The following is a 17955-nucleotide window of genomic DNA, read 5'->3' on the forward strand; positions in this document are numbered from 1 at the left end:
CTGCCACCCCAGGACTGTTCAACAATCAATGACTCTACCTTCAAGAAGGTAGGCTGCCTTTTCAAGTTAAAAATGTTTGTTATGATATTTACTCTGTCCACACAAGTCTAAGCCAGGCGTAGCCTTTATCTCAGTGCTGTATTCTAAGAATGGAACATATAGAACAAGAAAATTGTAAATAAAGCAATATATATATTGAAAACATAAAGTGATTAAGTGCTGCTAAAACCTGTTTTGTTCTTGTTTTATAGAAATTTTGTTGCATCTATCCATCAAGTCCCTCCTTATCTTCTCCAACACTATCAAAAGAGAAGGAAGAAGATAGTATAAATAAGAGGGAAAAAGAAGCAGAGGAAACGAAAGCAAACTCAGATATGAAAATGTCTCAAGACACTCCACAGTCCACATCTGTAGCACTACTAGCCAGAGACCTTCATCTAGAGCTGGACATCATCTACCACAGAGCTTCCCTCAAGTTACTGCAGCTAAATGCAGGTCAGATTTGCTACTGCAGCAAAATTATCTATGACTTATTCTCAGGTTTACATGAAGTTTGTATTCCACTCAAAGTAATGAAATCTTCTATTTCTGCATGTAATGATTTAGAAGAAAGAAGTTACCATCATGGTTAGTTTGTGAAATGTGAATGTGAATGTGAAATATTGTTTTTGAATTAAATATCTCCAGATAAACCATGTCTAGTTGCAGACACAAATAATGGGTCTGAATATCTTTGTCTTACCTATACTGTTGTGTCTAGTGTCAGAGTCTGAACTGCTGGATCGCATCAAGAAGAACAAGGTCTCCAAAGCGCTTTTCCTGGTTCAGAAAGCCAGGCTGCTGTACAACAGCACTGAACAGAAGAAGAGCAGCAAAACCAAGAGGCTGTTAGAGGTTATAGATTCAAACATGAAACCTTATTAGACACACCAGAAAAACACATGTAATATATTGACTGATATATTTCCATATTACGTAATCAAAAATAGTAACAAACGTTTAACACAGAGTCATTATCTTATTAGGGACACTAAACTATAACATTTGTGCTCTTGGGGGGGTTCCTACAGTAAGATATCCGACTAAAGGCATATATATACACATACATATAAAAACTCTTATTTTATACTCTTATTTTGACCAGTTTTTGGTCAATAAACTTTTCACTTCAGACCTCAGGGGTACATTTAATTTCAGTAAATTCTATGAAGTAGGAATAAAAATGGGTCACTTTATTGAGGCAAGCTTTAGTGAAATGTAAAGAGTACTCAACTGGTTTGTCTATGCCCTTGTAAGGAAGCCTCCATCCTGATAGAGAAAGCAGGAGTAGAGGAGAGAAGACTGCATATTTCGCCCACCTCTAAGACTCCAACTGAAATTAAAGAAAAAGGAATGAAGGATAAAGAAGAAAACCCTCCCCCTGCACCCATCCTACTCTCCTCCACTGACCACTCCATAACCTTTGTCCCAGCTCCTTATAATTTGGAAGGACAAGTGAGATTTGCTTATAATTATGTTGATTTAATTGTAACATAAATAGTAAATAATCCAACAATATTATTAGGCTATTATCTTTCTCTTAACATTATTTTCTTTACAGGTGTGCTGGTACCAGCTCTGCGGCTGTCCAGCTGAGGGCACTAACCTGAAAGTCCGCCTTGGAGACACCAGCCTGCCAGGAACTGGAAATATGGTACAACAAATTTTTTTGAAGTGGGACATATTTTTGCCATCTCAAATGACCTGTCCATAATATATAAGGCCTGAATTTGTGTGTTTTCAGATACCATCAACATCTGGACAGTGTGTACTGAGAGTTGAGGGACTGGTGACCAACCAGAAATATATATTTGCCGTTGCAGCCTACAACAGCCAGGGAAGGCTGCTGGGCAACACCATAGGTTCAACAACATTCCCACTTCTGGCATCCATGCCTGTATCACTGCTTTCTGCATGGGCTCACTTAGCTCAGGTATACTAGCTACTAGTTTAAAGCAGTGACAGTGACATAATGGCAGATGACAAAATTGTATGGTAGTATGTACTATGACTATTGCTTTTCACTCCATTTTCAGGTAGCATTTCAAACAGAACACTATGCATTAGCAGAGAGAGCCAGCAGAGAACTGTGGAACTGCTACACCTATGCTGACCCTGGGTCCCACAATATACAGGATAGACTTGCTACTACCAGGTAAGAAGGTAAACATGTCCACACAGTTCACACAGGTTACTTGAATGAGCTCTTGATAAATTTCTTTATCCTCTGTCCCCCATCCCCCATTCACCACACTAAAGGCTGAATAAACAGGCCTTGCAGCACTCCTCTTCTCACCTGTGTCAGTTGTTCCTCACTTCCATCTTCATTGAGACAGAGATCAACATTCAGCAGGGATCACTCTTTTGTGACTCATTCATTGACAATGGACCCTTTATCTGGGTACAGGTAATAATTAAACAAGTATGTATATATTTGTATATATTTGCTTAATGACTACCGGAAGGTATAAGTCAATGTCATAATTGTTGATAGTGGCTTCAAACTGTGAAAGTAGTTTCATGTCTCTTTTTGAATTTTAATGTTTTGTAATCATGCAGACCAAAGGTGAACATAAATAAAATAATAATAACCTGAGTCATTAATGCGCCTTGTGTGAATGCAGGATGCAAGACTTGCAGAATGTGACCGGATGCTGGTGGCAATGGATCTGGCCATGTGCTTAAATGATGGTATGGCTGCTGTGCAAGGTGCAGTAAGCTGTTATGGCCTCTTGGCACCTCTAATCTTTCATCAGATCCCTTGCAATTCTGTGATAGAGGTACAATCACACATGCAAGTCTTAATATTCTGACATGCAAAGGCAACTTTATTTTTAATGCAATGCTATCTAAAATGAAAATGATTTGGTAACAGTGACTTCGTGCCTGTGCTCTGATTTTCAGGTGCTAAAAAAATGCTTGATGGTTTTGGAGGTGAATGCAGGTCTTCTCAAACAAAAATGGACTGGAAACATCTCAGAATCATTAATGCACATGATAGCCTGCATCAGTTACTACCTGTCAAAGGTGTGTCTGCATATGTATATTTAGAGTTTATTTTGTTTATGTTTGTGCACAATAAAAGTTCCAGGGTTTCCAGCTGCAATTTAATAAAAATTTTTGCATTTAGCCTTCTCATCCATAGTTATAATTCTAAGATATCCCAAGTGATCATTTTTGGAGGCTTTGCACAAGGTAATTGCATTTTTTTCATCCTTCCTGACAGACATTACGTGTGCTTGGGAAACAGGAGATGGCTTTTGAAGTCATGGACTGTAGTCGCAGGCTGCTTCAGGAGGTCTATGATGCCCAGCTACAAAACAGAAGACTTGCTAATGAAGCTGTGGGTGTAAGGAATAGTAAAAAAGGGATTTTATTTCATGTTCAAGTCTCTTAGAATTATGGTAGATGAATACATGTATACCCAAAAATATTTTTTGATTTCGTCTTATTTATTTGAAAGTATCCCAATCAACGGGTTGACTATTTCCATGTGTTTGTGTTTGTATGTAGTCTAAGAGGGATCGTGCTGCAAACAAGGATGAAAAGAAGATAAATCTTCACCTAAAGGCACTGTATGTGAAGGACAAGAACAGAATCACATCTGAAACATCTCTCACCAAAGACAATGGTAACTCGCCAGCATACACAAGATAATCTCATTATTTTTGGGGTTCAAGACTCTGAATTAAAGAATAGCAGATTATATTTCAGTTGCTAAAAATATTTTTTCTCCATAGTGGATTGAACTGTCTTTATTTCTGTAGAGATTTTGCACCCACAGACTGGCTGTGAGGGCCCAAACATATTACATGAGTTGATTTCAGGCAGCCCATTAAATGATGCCTATCATGAAGGTAAATAAAGCACACATATTTCTTTTAATGAGTAATGTGCATGTTGCTCATTAATTCACATTATTTTTTTGTGTGTGATCTTCATAGTAATGAAGATTAGACGCAAGTCATATTTTATTGAGTATGCAGCTCTACTACTCCAGAGAACCATGACAGAAGGCCACCCAGACCTTGTATTAAAGTGGGGCCAAAGCATACTCCAATTCCTTTCCAGGTAAAATTTCACTGGATTTGAAGAAAATTTCAAAAACTCTAATGAGTAAAAATGTCAGTCAGTACTTGACTGTCCATTCTTCTATGTTATATAGTTTATTGTGGATATTTTTGACCTTCTCCTTTTGTCAGGCGTGATGAGGGGATGGGCCTGTCCATAAAATGTTTGGAGGGAAATGATCACAGAAAAAGAAAAAATAGTGTTCAAACTCCAAAAGGAAATGAACCACCCCAGGTGAAAATACAGATATGTATATATACATGCTAATGCTTATAAATGAAAATACAATATCCATCATCTCTCCTCTTTGCGAATAGTGGTGTCATTGGGAGTCTGACAGCCATCTTATATTTATTTCATTACGTATGTAAAAGAAAGGAGATGAATACTGCATAAATTGAGAGCAGTAATTAATTATTATAGTTGATTAACTTGCAGTGCTTTTTGCTATGTTTTAATAAACAATACATACATGGTTACATTTTGATTTTATTTTTGCTGCCAGAACAAGAACACACCTCATGATGATACAAGAAAGAAACTAAAACAACAAATGCTTCAAAAAATAAAAACGAACAGGTACAAAACATGTGTGTTTGTTTGTGTGTTGGGTATGTGTGTGTATGTGTTTGTGTACATTAGTGTTGTAGAATTGTAGTATTTCATCAGTCTGTATTATGCATTTTCTTGTAACTTCTTGGACAAAGACCTTCTATCTCTGTGTATAGGGAGAGGCAGATTGTGGAGCATCTGCTAACCATGATGTCGTCCATGGTGCAACGCCACAAGAGGAATGTTCAACTGAGGAACATGTGCTGTGAGGAGAGAGTTTGGAGGTCACAGCTTAACTACATCATGGCTCAGGCACATATAGCTCTTCTTTACCAAGGGCTGGACCTGATGAATGGAGGAGCTCTGCAGCACAGGTTCACTCACAGGATACCAGCTAGTTTACTTGACCTTTTCTGTGTTTTTCTGGGAGCTACTAATTAGTCTCATTAGTTTCATTTAGTGGCCAAAGGCTTTTTGCAACTGCATATCAACACATGAATAAATTTTCTAACATTATTGCGATGTATAACCTACTTTATGAATATGATCTAATCTCCCTATACTGGTTATGACTGTGTTTATGTTCATGTATTTATGATTTTTTTTATAGTGTACTCTATGTGCTTTAATCAGGTACAGCTTTTTGAATCCGTTGAGGTTTTCTCTGGCCTATTCTGGTCTCCTGGTATGGAGGAACCCACAAAAGCCTTCTAAAGTCGGCATTGTCTCAGAGACAGACCCCTCTAACTCTGGTTTTGGGGATTATGTGGCTACACATAAAGACAGGCACAAAAAGGAGGGTGAGGAAAATGTCAGCAAATATATATATGTTTACCACCTCCACTAAGTTAATAAATTATCCTTTCTTTTCTCCCAGATGACTCTGTTTCAGAGGAAAGTTCTCAGGAGGGAGAGGACTCCCCTGAGTTTGAACAGATTGAGATGCACAGGCGCATTGGCACTATGTTGCTGGACTCACTAAACAAAGCTGCTTTACATCTCAGAAGGGCCATGGTACTGTTCATACATACATGCATAATCAAAAACAAGTAAACTAATTCTGACATTGCACAAGATCCCAAATCTTATAGGTCTTGTGTGTTTTTACTATACATTCTGTACAGTAATTTTTACTTTTTGTTTTATTTGTGTGCTGTTTTTCATCTAGTTTTGATTTTTTTCAGGTGTTGGCCCATCGTGGCAAACATTGGACTACTCTGCAGCAAATATGCCAGACTGTGTGGAACCAAAGCTTTACCTTTCAGGTGCAGGCATCTGCTCATTTTGCACCTCAATCCCCCGTTATAGTAGAGCAGCTGCACACCATCTTCACCCAGCTGCTGGTGCTAGCTACTGATCTAATGATGGACATGCTGAACAGACTAGGAGTAAGTATTGCAGCTATGGGCAAAAACCTTACTATTCATCAAAGAACTCAAAAACATAATGATTCATTCCTAATAGTTATAACAAGAAAACAAAACAGATTGCAAACACTGTAGGAATCCATGTAGTGCCATTGATTGCTATGGAAGTTACAGTCTGCATCCTGTCAAGATAATGAATCCTGTTTATGACTTTTTCCTCCATCTTGGTCCCTACTAGTTGTGGAGTTTGTATGACAGTGACCAGACTGAAGAAGAATTAGAATCCAGTCTTCACTTCTCAACCCCACTGGATGACAGCAAACAAGTGGACTTGCGTTGGGTGCGCAGCTTGGTGTTGCGTACTCTGGAGCTGCTCCATGATAGTGGCAAATGGGAAAACTTGGCCCACTTTGCCTTACTATTTAACTCATACACACGGTAAATATTATAATGATTCCATTACACTACACATGCAGAAAATTATTACTGAGTTAATGATGCAGAAAAATATTTTAAAGACACAAGTTTTTCCATCTTTCAACTTCATTAGACGCAAAGAGCAAACTTTCATCCAGTGAAGGAAGGCAAAGCAGTTCATAGTGTGAATGAAATGAACATCATGAAATAAACACAGCAAGTGAAATTTGGCTTTGGGTAACAGGAATGTAATTGATGGAAACACAATTCCCACAAAATATGTGTGTGTCTGTGTATGTGTACATCTGTATGCCTATCTCAGGGAACGTTACGCCTTGATCACAGCTCCTCTACTCATCCATGCTCAAAGAAGGCTGCTTGAAAGGATTAGTCATTTTGGAGGGCCTGCTTTTCCACAGCCACACCATGTCAAGACACAAAATTTGACTGGCAAGGAGGTATTGTTGACATGCACACACACGTATGATGTTGCAGTGACAATAAAAGTATCAAGGAAATTCAATCATTGTTCATTGTTCTCCCACAAAAATATAATTTCTTGTACAGTTAATGAAAGTGCAATAACTAATTTATTGATGTTTTTTGTATCCATTTGTGTGTTATATTTTTTACTCTATGTGTATATATGGCTTCTTTTCTACATTTCAGGTGTCTTACAGGAACTATGCAGGCTGTCAGCTACTAAGTGGGAGGACTCCTCCCCATGCACAGCAGCCACCCATTCACAAAAAAGCACTGCTCACAAACTACCCTCCTCAACATGCAGTTGAACTTAAAGGTTTGAAAACTCACCTTTGGCCCCTGTAGTTTGTAGTAAATGGTGATAGCCACCCTTTAACTGGAATGCTCCAGTGTTACAAGGTAACATGAATTCTAAAATGGTGAGATACCTATGTGTTCTGTGTCTAAGGTGCAGAAATACAGCACTCCATGTCCCTTGTGTGTGTTCCTCTGGATGTAAAAGACACACTGAACTGTTACCGTCAAGCACTTGAGAAAAGGCCGTATTGTCTTCAAGTCTTCCAGCATAGTCGCACCTTACTTTTGCAGCTTCTGGCATACACACAGCCCTGTGAGTTCAATTTTGATGAAGTGCCACACAAACTCACACATCAACTGTTTGATACTCCAGTAACTTACAGTGTTTCTTCTTCTTTCTAGACTTTGCAGCACAGTTAATAAATTGTCAGAGCAGAAGTCTCAGCCATTCTCCAAGTGTGGTGAATTTCAGTCCCGCAGTTTTGCCCACTCCAAACATACAGCACTGTGACCTGACAGAGGAAGACTTCAGTACTCCAAATGTTCTCTACAGCTACCCTATCAGCACTAACCACATACCAACCGTCATTGCTGCATACTCCAACTCAATTAGTAAGAGGACGAAAGCAAGTCAAGTCAAGTTGCTTTATTTTTATGTAGTGCCAGTTCAAAGGCACTTTCCAAATGGAGCACGTCTGTATGCTTTACATAAAAAAGACAAGCATGTACAAGTTTTCAAAAGGTGGCGCACTAAGTTAGTGTGTTATACAGAGCAACAGCAGACTAAATGACAAGATAATAGCATGGAATAGCCAAATGAAATATGTGTCAGACTGTCAGGGTGTGATTTTCCATCCTTATGTCACTTTTCTCTAGAATATCTCCATGCCAACAGTCTTGACTCCCTCAGGGTTTTGGCGCTGCATGAAATTGGAGACCTACATTTCTACAATGGAAACATGAGGTCAGAGAATTTTTTTTTTAATTCCCAGAGTGCATACATTTGTGTTGTATTCAAGCTTGTTGATCTTTTCATGAATTACTTTACAATAATTAATAATAATTAATCTGTGCTTCATCTTCAGGGTTGCACATTCATGCTGGAGTAAAGCTGTAGATTGTGCCTTACAGAACTCAGGCGCAATAGAGAAGTGGGATGGTGTGTTGCTTGGGAATGGCTCCTTGCAACAAATGCTGAAAAAGACTGGTGTTTGGGGATGTCTCCATGCTGCTGGGCTTACTGCTAAGATTGCACAGTAGGTTTTAATCAGGTTTTTTATTGATATGATATGCTTTTTGGCCCTGAGGTGTGTATTTTGATCTACAGGTATATCTTAACTTCTGATATCAGCAAGCGGACCAAGTGCTGTCTCTTCTCTGCTCAACTCTTTAAGGTAATATTCCCAGATGGTATTAATTAATGATAAGACTTGATGCTTTTGCTTTAATTACCATGCTTTATTGTATGCGTGTATATATGTATTTATTCTGACCTTTCTGTATGTGTGTGGCCCACTTTACCAGTGTGTGCTGTTCTGCTCCTTGGCTCAACCTCAAGCAGATCTTCAGTACGTGTCCCACAGTATTGGAGATGAACTGCTCCCTGGAACTGATCTTTTCTCTGAACCTCACAGGGTTCACCTGGATACTACTGTAAGCAGTCTTAACTTTGTCTGCCACTGGCTTTTCACCACAGGATACTACATCATGGTACGCATTTCAACGCGGTCAGTGTGTTTCATTTTGAACTGCATTGCTTAAGTATGTAATTGACACAGTCTTAACTATATTTGTCATTTCAGCTCCTGCCATTACTAGCTCTTTACTTACATTTTGTGGGGACTCTGTGCAGAGATGTCCAACGCTACGTTGAAGGCAAAATACTTAAGGTCAGCCTTTGTGTCTTTATATACATTCATGATATTTTTTCTCTAATGGATTAGTTCCTGATCTGTTCTCATGTTTCCTGCAGATACGTGCCCTCACTGAACTGTGTCTGTTCACTGAAGCTATGAAGGAGACTGTTGAGCTCACACAAGGAATAGGTGTCCTCCTGCCTTATGGACACTATATTCCCATACACCACCACCACGTACGAACATGAACTTATGTTCCCTCCTTGTCTTTTTCTCTATTAACCTGTGTTAACTGGCAACAATAAGTTGTGCTGCTTCTCACTGTTAGCTTTGTATTTGTAATACTATAAAGCAGAAGCTTTTGCGCAATTGTGGAAAAATATTGTCATGCCATCTACCTTGTGTTTAACTGCTTGTGGGATTATTTCTATAAATCTGCAATGACAGATTTTTAAAATACATATTATTTTATATGTTGTTATATGCTGGCTTTATACATCTTTGAAAGTATTATTATTTTTATTTTGTACATGCCGTAATCTGTGTGAATATTAAACATTGTGCTTACTTGGCAGCCTGTGAACACATTCTACAGCAACAAGTCTCTCTTGGATAATGCTGAGGTATGAGATTTCTTTAGCTTTGTGATGATAATCTAGGGGTATAATTATTTTATGAGGCTAATTATCCCTATTCATATGCAAAATTTATCAATTGCCTTGACGGTGGAAAGTCACATAGGTCATCTTTTAAAGGAAGAATCATAATACCACAGTTAAATGATGAACACATTCAAAACTCCAGAAACAAAAAAAGTCCAAATATAATAATTGCACATTCTTCTAGAAGTTTAAAAAAATGCCAGATTGATTTACTTTCTGTCTCTGTGCTATTGTTTCAGCTGTGCCTTTGAAAAATATAAACAGTTTTTTCCCAAAAGGATGTTTACTAAATTGCTGACTATATAGTTGTTGTTGTTGTTGTTGTTGTTTTTTTTTTTATTGTACTGTTCATTGTGCTTTTGGTCAGGCTTTGGAAGAACTAATGAGCTGTGACTTTGCTCCAGTGGTCCAAAAGTTGTATGGACCTACATTGTGCCTGCGGTTGAACCTGGCTCGCTCTCAATTAGTCCTGTCACTCAGTAACACCATACATGGCCTTCATGTGTCAGGTATGTACACTAAACTACTTCCTTCTCTCTTGTTCTTATGTTGGTTTATACTTTGGTCATTTGACTTCTCATTGAAGTAGAACAGATGACATACGAACATTCCTTCAGATACCCACCAACTAAAAGATCTGTGTCTTTTTGTGATAAGTTTACCATTGGTTATTTGGAATAATAAATTAGCATTTTTTTTTTAAATGTGAGCAGTTACCTACTCCTGTAGGATTAAATGAGATCCAGTCAATAACTGTCTTCTGTCATATTCATAATTTTGTCCAACTGTGATTTAATTGCTTGTCCACTTTAGTTTAAGTAGAAAAATTAAAAATGCTTTGATTTTCGCTTCTTGCGGTTAAAGTGAGAATGTCTTTCTAAATCTGTTGAAGGAGACGCATTTATCAGCATAACAAGTTGTTCCATGAACTCAAAACACCAGGAAAAGGACATATTGCACACTGAGAGTTCCTGTTTAATGGTAGATGAGCCAAAAAAGCTGGATTTTCTTGCAAAGAAGGAACAGCTCACTGTAGAAAGGCTTAAGGTGAGCCATAAGGATTTTTCATTTGATCTTTACAGTTTTTGCAGCAACTTTTTCTGGACTGTTTAATTGTTTAATCATGGCACAATATTTAAAGTATGAAGATTTTTAGTTTTTTTTCTTCAGCTTGTTTGTAATAATTTGCACATGTATCTTCTCCTCCAATGTAGTTATTTTTGTTGAAAAGAGCATCCTCCCTGTTGCAATATATATCACAGCAGCTCAAATCTAAGTGTTGCAGCAAAATGGAGACTCTGGAACTGGAAATAGAGTTAAATCTTTTAAGGGCCAACCTCTACCTGCAGCAAGGACATACTAAAAATAGGTACAGTGGACTTGTGGATGTACTGTGCATTGTCTGCGTTTGCTTATGTTTGTATTTCTTCACCATTCTACCTATTTTACTTTCAGTTCCGAAATGGCAATTTCATCCTTGGTACTCCTGCAGACTTCACATGTTACAATGAAAGGATTCCAAACTGGATTCCAAACACCTGTGTCTGAGGTAACCTATGTAAGCCAACAGGTGGCATCATCATATAAATGCATTTGAACAAAAAAAACCCCAAAAAAACAAAACAAACAGGGATAAGAAAATCCTTATTTTGGTACTGTCTTGTATAGATAGCTAATTAAAAATGCAACAGTACCAAAAGAAATTACACAGCCGACAGCATGTTTGTGGACATCTATGTGTACAGGGTACAAAAGAACCTCTGCAGTGTGACTGTCCCAAAGCAGCAGAGGCTGGTGAGAGAATTGGAGTTTATCTGTGGCTTCGGTGCCGCCTGGCTCTTGTCCATAGCCTGGTGGCACATATACACAGCACTGCTGCACCTTCTCCAGGTCTGGTCATGTATTGTGATGCTGTTTTGTGTAGTCTGGTTTTGGATGGAATAGTTTGAAGGATATCATGTCAAAAGTCTATCCTCCAATGTGCAGATTTTTTCACATAAAATGTTTTATTATTGTATCCACAATGTGCAGCATAAAGTTGACTGAAAAAATTACAAATTAATCATTTATTCTTTGCATGTGTTAATGTGTATGTTGGGGAACTGTCTTTTTAAGGTAAGAACGTGAATGAAGTGGCAGCAAAAGTGTTAAAGGAAGGTTTCGATGAATGTGTACAATGGGGAGACCTTGATATTCAAGCCCTTTTCATGGTCGAAGCTGCAGCGTTGGAAGCAAAGAGAGGCAAGCGAGATCATAGCATGACAATGCTTCAGGTACCAAGAAAATATTTCTCTTTTCAAATTTTATTTTTAAGTATTTTGGTAAAATTTACATTAGGAAAACTGAAAACATCGTTCAGCACTGTTGCCCCACAAAGAAGAGAATATATATTCAACGTAATTCAGTTGATCTATAAATCAAAAAATTACCTTTAGTGACAATGCTTTCTTAATTTTTGTATTTTCCATGTGAATATTGACTGCAGTTTGGTTCAAAGTCAGGGTTTCTGGCTGTGACAAGTTAAAAGCTGGCTTGAGCTGGCCAGGAATCAAACCTAGAATCTTCTAATACGTAGTCAGACACGTTGCCCATTGCACCACTAGCCCCTATTTCTAATCTTCCATGAAAAACTCAGGGGATACAGTATTTGTTATTATTTGTCATAAAATAGCATTGGATCATGGGCGAATTCAGATGAAACATTCAGTGAGAATATGTTGAGAACTAATACTGGACTTGCATCCCTCTTGCCGTGACCCGGATTTGAACCGGGGTTGCTGCGGCCACAACGCAGAGTACTAACCACTATACGATCATGGCTGTTTCCCAATGCCAGCTGTTGTGATTTTCATGTAGTTTTATTGCTGGCACAAAAAGTACCTTAAGTTTCCTCCCAGGGGCTGAGCTCAATGTGGGATACAAGGCAGTCATTTTCAGGAATAACTCATCTGTAACTTTGAAGGCTTTTCCCCACAAACATTTTCCATGAAATCAATATCAGAATGTTCATAAAACTCCTACAAAAGGTGAAGGCCAGGTTAGAGGATTCTGAAGCTTTTTCCTCTTGTGTTGAGAAGCAATTCACTCATTCCATTTGAAGTATTTCATGGATCGAGTGACTTGAGAAGTGGACGTTGACTGCAGTTTGGTTCAGAGTCAGGGTTTCTGACCATGACAAGTTAAAAGTTACCACGAGCTAGCCAGGAGTCGAACCTAGAATCTTCTGATCCGTAGTCAGACGCGTTATCCATTGCGCCACTAGCCCTGCTTCTAGTTGTCCATTAAAAACATAGGGGATGCAGTATTTGTCATTATTTGTCATAAAATTGCATCCGATCATGGACGACATTCAGATGTCGTGAGAATATGTTGAGAACTAAAAGTTGACTTGCATCCCTCTTGCCGTGACCCGGATTCGAACCGGGGTTGCTGCGGCCACAACGCAGAGTACTAACCACTATACGATCACGGCTGTTTCCCAATGCCAGCTGTTGTGATTTTCATGTAGTTTTATTGCTGGCACAAAAAGTACCTTAAGTTTCCTCCAAGTGGCTGAGCTCAGTGTGGGATACAAGGCAGTCATTTTCAGGAATAACTCATCTGTAACTTTGAAGGCTTTTCCCCACAAACATTTTCCATGAACTGAATGTCAGAATGTTCATAAAACTCCTACAAAAGGTGAAGGCCAGGTTAGAGGATTCGGAAATTTTTTCTCTTGCGTTGAGAAGCAATTCACTCATTCCATTTGAAGTATTTCATGGATCGAGTGACTTGAGAAGTGGACGTTGACTGCAGTTTGGTTCAGAGTCAGGGTTTCTGACCCTGACAAGTTAAACGTTTCCACGAGCCAGACCTAGAATCTTCTGGTCGGTAGTTAGACGCGTTATCCATTGCGCCAATAGCATTGAGTCTAATCTTCCATGAAAAACTCAGGGGATCCAGTCTTTGTCATTATTTGTCATAAAATTGCAGTGAGAATATGTTGAGAACTAAAACTAGACTGGCATCCCTGCTTGCCGTGACCCGGATTCGGACCGGGGTTGCTGCGGCCACAACGCAGAGTACTAACCACTATACGATCACGGCTGTTTACCTATGCCAACTGTTATGATTTTTATGTCGTTTTACTGCTGGCAGTAGGGTACAAAAATTACCTTAAGTTTCCTCCCAGGGGCTGAGCTCAATGTGGGACACAAGGCAGTCATTTTCAGGAATAACTCGTCTGTAACTTTGAAGGCTTTTCCCCACAAACATTTTCCATGAAATCAATATCAGAATGTTCATAAAACTCCTACAAAAGGTGAAGGCCAGGTTAGAGGATTCTGAAGCTTTTTCCTCTTGCGTTGAGAAGCAATTGACTCATTCCATTTGAAGTATTTTATGGATCGAGTGACTTGAGAAGTGGACGTTGACTGCAGTTTGGTTCAACGTCAGGGTTTCTGACCATGACAAGTTAAAAGTTACCACGAGCTAGCCAGGAGTCGAACCTAGAATCTTCTGATCCGTAGTCAGACGCTTTATCCATTGCGCCACTAGCCATGCTTCTAGCTGTCCATTAAAAACATAGGGGATCCAGTATTTGTCATTATTTGTCATAAAATTGCATCCGATCATGGACGACATTCAGATGTCGTGAGAATATGTTGAGACCTAAAAGTGGACTTGCATCCCTCTTGCCGTGACCCGGATTCGAACCGGGGTTGCTGCGGCCACAACGCAGAGTACTAACCACTATACGATCACGGCTGTTTCCCAATGCCAGCTGTTGTGATTTTCATGTAGTTTTATTGCTGGCACAAAAAGTACCTTAAGTTTCCTCCAAGTGGCTGAGCTCAATGTGGGATACAAGGCAGTCATTTTCAGGAATAACTCATCTGTAACTTTGAAGGCTTTTCCCCACAAACATTTTCCATGAACTGAATGTCAGAATGTTCATAAAACTCCTACAAAAGGTGAAGGCCAGGTTAGAGGATTCGGAAATTTTTTCTCTTGCGTTGAGAAGCAATTCACTCATTCCATTTGAAGTATTTCATGGATCGAGTGACTTGAGAAGTGGACGTTGACTGCAGTTTGGTTCAGAGTCAGGGTTTCTGACCCTGACAAGTTAAACGTTTCCACGAGCCAGACCTAGAATCTTCTGGTCGGTAGTTAGACGCGTTATCCATTGCGCCAATAGCATTGAGTCTAATCTTCCATGAAAAACTCAGGGGATCCAGTCTTTGTCATTATTTGTCATAAAATTGCAGTGAGAATATGTTGAGAACTAAAACTAGACTGGCATCCCTGCTTGCCGTGACCCGGATTCGGACCGGGGTTGCTGCGGCCACAACGCAGAGTACTAACCACTATACGATCACGGCTGTTTACCTATGCCAACTGTTATGATTTTTATGTCGTTTTACTGCTGGCAGTAGGGTACAAAAATTACCTTAAGTTTCCTCCCAGGGGCTGAGCTCAATGTGGGACACAAGGCAGTCATTTTCAGGAATAACTCGTCTGTAACTTTGAAGGCTTTTCCCCACAAACATTTTCCATGAAATCAATATCAGAATGTTCATAAAACTCCTACAAAAGGTGAAGGCCAGGTTAGAGGATTCTGAAGCTTTTTCCTCTTGCGTTGAGAAGCAATTCACTCATTCCATTTGAAGTATTTTATGGATCGAGTGACTTGAGAAGTGGACGTTGACTGCAGTTTGGTTCAACGTCAGGGTTTCTGACCATGACAAGTTAAAAGTTACCACGAGCTAGCCAGGAGTCGAACCTAGAATCTTCTGATCCGTAGTCAGACGCGTTATCCATTGCGCCACTAGCCCTGCTTCTAGTTGTCCATTAAAAACATAGGGGATCCAGTATTTGTCATTATTTGTCATAAAATTGCATCCGATCATGGACGACATTCAGATGTCATGAGAATATGTTGAGAACTAAAAGTGGACTTGCATCCTTCTTGCCGTGACCCGGATTCGAACCGGGGTTGCTGCGGCCACAACGCAGAGTACTAACCACTATACGATCACGGCTGTTTCCCAATGCCAGCTGTTGTGATTTTCATGTAGTTTTATTGCTGGCACAAAAAGTACCTTAAGTTTCCTCCAAGTGGCTGAGCTCAATGTGGGATACAAGGCAGTCATTTTCAGGAATAACTCATCTGTAACTTTGAAGGCTTTTCCCCACAAACATTTTCCATGAACTGAATGTCAGAATGTTCATAAAACTCCTACAAAAGGTGAAGGCCAGGTTAGAGGATTCGGAAATTTTTTCTCTTGCGTTGAGAAGCAATTCACTCATTCCATTTGAAGTATTTCATGGATCGAGTGACTTGAGAAGTGGACGTTGACTGCAGTTTGGTTCAGAGTCAGGGTTTCTGACCCTGACAAGTTAAACGTTTCCACGAGCCAGACCTAGAATCTTCTGGTCGGTAGTTAGACGCGTTATCCATTGCGCCACTAGCATTGAGTCTAATCTTCCATGAAAAACTCAGGGGATCCAGTATTTGTCATTATTTGTCATAAAATTGCAGTGAGAATATGTTGAGAACTAAAACTAGACTGGCATCCCTGCTTGCCGTGACCCGGATTCGGACCGGGGTTGCTGCGGCCACAACGCAGAGTACTAACCACTATACGATCACGGCTGTTTACCTATGCCAACTGTTATGATTTTTATGTCGTTTTACTGCTGGCAGTAGGGTACAAAAATTACCTTAAGTTTCCTCCCAGGGGCTGAGCTCAATGTGGGACACAAGGCAGTCATTTTCAGGAATAACTCGTCTGTAACTTTGAAGGCTTTTCCCCACAAACATTTTCCATGAAATCAATATCAGAATGTTCATAAAACTCCTACAAAAGGTGAAGGCCAGGTTAGAGGATTCTGAAGCTTTTTCCTCTTGCGTTGAGAAGCAATTGACTCATTCCATTTGAAGTATTTTATGGATCGAGTGACTTGAGAAGTGGACGTTGACTGCAGTTTGGTTCAACGTCAGGGTTTCTGACCATGACAAGTTAAAAGTTACCACGAGCTAGCCAGGAGTCGAACCTAGAATCTTCTGATCCGTAGTCAGACGCGTTATCCATTGCGCCACTAGCCCTGCTACTAGTTGTCCATTAAAAACATAGGGGATCCAGTATTTGTCATTATTTGTCATAAAATTGCATCCGATCATGGACGACATTCAGATGTCGTGAGAATATGTTGAGAACTAAAAGTGGACTTGCATCCCTCTTGCCGTGACCCGGATTCGAACCGGGGTTGCTGCGGCCACAACGCAGAGTACTAACCACTATACGATCACGGCTGTTTCCCAATGCCAGCTGTTGTGATTTTCATGTAGTTTTATTGCTGGCACAAAAAGTACCTTAAGTTTCCTCCAAGTGGCTGAGCTCAATGTGGGATACAAGGCAGTCATTTTCAGGAATAACTCATCTGTAACTTTGAAGGCTTTTCCCCACAAACATTTTCCATGAACTGAATGTCAGAATGTTCATAAAACTCCTACAAAAGGTGAAGGCCAGGTTAGAGGATTCGGAAATTTTTTCTCTTGCGTTGAGAAGCAATTCACTCATTCCATTTGAAGTATTTCATGGATCGAGTGACTTGAGAAGTGGACGTTGACTGCAGTTTGGTTCAGAGTCAGGGTTTCTGACCCTGACAAGTTAAACGTTTCCACGAGCCAGACCTAGAATCTTCTGGTCGGTAGTTAGACGCGTTATCCATTGCGCCAATAGCATTGAGTCTAATCTTCCATGAAAAACTCAGGGGATCCAGTATTTGTCATTATTTGTCATAAAATTGCAGTGAGAATATGTTGAGAACTAAAACTAGACTGGCATCCCTGCTTGCCGTGACCCGGATTCGGACCGGGGTTGCTGCGGCCACAACGCAGAGTACTAACCACTATACGATCACGGCTGTTTACCTATGCCAACTGTTATGATTTTTATGTCGTTTTACTGCTGGCAGTAGGGTACAAAAATTACCTTAAGTTTCCTCCCAGGGGCTGAGCTCAATGTGGGACACAAGGCAGTCATTTTCAGGAATAACTCGTCTGTAACTTTGAAGGCTTTTCCCCACAAACATTTTCCATGAAATCAATATCAGAATGTTCATAAAACTCCTACAAAAGGTGAAGGCCAGGTTAGAGGATTCTGAAGCTTTTTCCTCTTGCGTTGAGAAGCAATTGACTCATTCCATTTGAAGTATTTTATGGATCGA

The 17955-nt window shown here is 39.7% G+C and overlaps 1 protein-coding gene and 12 non-coding genes across 13 annotated transcripts; 1 reads left to right on the forward strand and 12 right to left on the reverse strand.

Moving 5' to 3' along the window:
• The first annotated feature begins 380 nt into the window (after positions 1-380).
• On the forward strand, positions 381-11693 carry cfap54 (cilia and flagella associated 54). Its single transcript, XM_029519812.1, has 28 exons — positions 381-495; positions 761-894; positions 1297-1494; positions 1601-1693; positions 1784-1972; positions 2076-2194; positions 2299-2446; positions 2664-2819; positions 2944-3066; positions 3553-3670; positions 3807-3896; positions 3984-4077; positions 4839-5036; positions 5296-5462; positions 5540-5676; positions 5847-6050; positions 6268-6467; positions 6769-6904; positions 7116-7245; positions 7378-7539; positions 7629-7838; positions 8103-8190; positions 8312-8482; positions 8554-8620; positions 8751-8936; positions 9029-9115; positions 9199-9318; positions 11490-11693. The coding sequence occupies exons 1-28, from the start codon at positions 381-383 to the stop codon at positions 11691-11693; spliced, it is 4044 nt and encodes a 1347-aa protein (XP_029375672.1).
• A 799-nt stretch (positions 11694-12492) lies between these two features.
• On the reverse strand, positions 12493-12564 carry trnah-gug (transfer RNA histidin (anticodon GUG)). Its single transcript has one exon. It is a non-coding gene; the product is annotated as a tRNA-His (tRNA).
• A 372-nt stretch (positions 12565-12936) lies between these two features.
• On the reverse strand, positions 12937-13009 carry trnar-acg (transfer RNA arginine (anticodon ACG)). Its single transcript has one exon. It is a non-coding gene; the product is annotated as a tRNA-Arg (tRNA).
• A 135-nt stretch (positions 13010-13144) lies between these two features.
• Positions 13145-13216, reverse strand: trnah-gug (transfer RNA histidin (anticodon GUG)). Its single transcript has one exon. It is a non-coding gene; the product is annotated as a tRNA-His (tRNA).
• A 542-nt stretch (positions 13217-13758) lies between these two features.
• On the reverse strand, positions 13759-13830 carry trnah-gug (transfer RNA histidin (anticodon GUG)). The gene has a single exon. It is a non-coding gene; the product is annotated as a tRNA-His (tRNA).
• Positions 13831-14418: 588 nt separating this feature from the next.
• Positions 14419-14490, reverse strand: trnah-gug (transfer RNA histidin (anticodon GUG)). The gene has a single exon. It is a non-coding gene; the product is annotated as a tRNA-His (tRNA).
• A 542-nt stretch (positions 14491-15032) lies between these two features.
• trnah-gug (transfer RNA histidin (anticodon GUG)) lies at positions 15033-15104 on the reverse strand. Its single transcript has one exon. It is a non-coding gene; the product is annotated as a tRNA-His (tRNA).
• Positions 15105-15484: 380 nt separating this feature from the next.
• trnar-acg (transfer RNA arginine (anticodon ACG)) lies at positions 15485-15557 on the reverse strand. The gene has a single exon. It is a non-coding gene; the product is annotated as a tRNA-Arg (tRNA).
• Positions 15558-15692: 135 nt separating this feature from the next.
• Positions 15693-15764, reverse strand: trnah-gug (transfer RNA histidin (anticodon GUG)). Its single transcript has one exon. It is a non-coding gene; the product is annotated as a tRNA-His (tRNA).
• A 542-nt stretch (positions 15765-16306) lies between these two features.
• trnah-gug (transfer RNA histidin (anticodon GUG)) lies at positions 16307-16378 on the reverse strand. The gene has a single exon. It is a non-coding gene; the product is annotated as a tRNA-His (tRNA).
• Positions 16379-16758: 380 nt separating this feature from the next.
• On the reverse strand, positions 16759-16831 carry trnar-acg (transfer RNA arginine (anticodon ACG)). Its single transcript has one exon. It is a non-coding gene; the product is annotated as a tRNA-Arg (tRNA).
• A 135-nt stretch (positions 16832-16966) lies between these two features.
• trnah-gug (transfer RNA histidin (anticodon GUG)) lies at positions 16967-17038 on the reverse strand. The gene has a single exon. It is a non-coding gene; the product is annotated as a tRNA-His (tRNA).
• Positions 17039-17580: 542 nt separating this feature from the next.
• Positions 17581-17652, reverse strand: trnah-gug (transfer RNA histidin (anticodon GUG)). Its single transcript has one exon. It is a non-coding gene; the product is annotated as a tRNA-His (tRNA).
• Between the last annotated feature and the right edge of the window lie 303 nt (positions 17653-17955).

This window comes from Echeneis naucrates, chromosome 14 (genome assembly GCF_900963305.1).
Source record: "Echeneis naucrates chromosome 14, fEcheNa1.1, whole genome shotgun sequence".
Taxonomy (NCBI): domain Eukaryota; kingdom Metazoa; phylum Chordata; class Actinopteri; order Carangiformes; family Echeneidae; genus Echeneis; species Echeneis naucrates.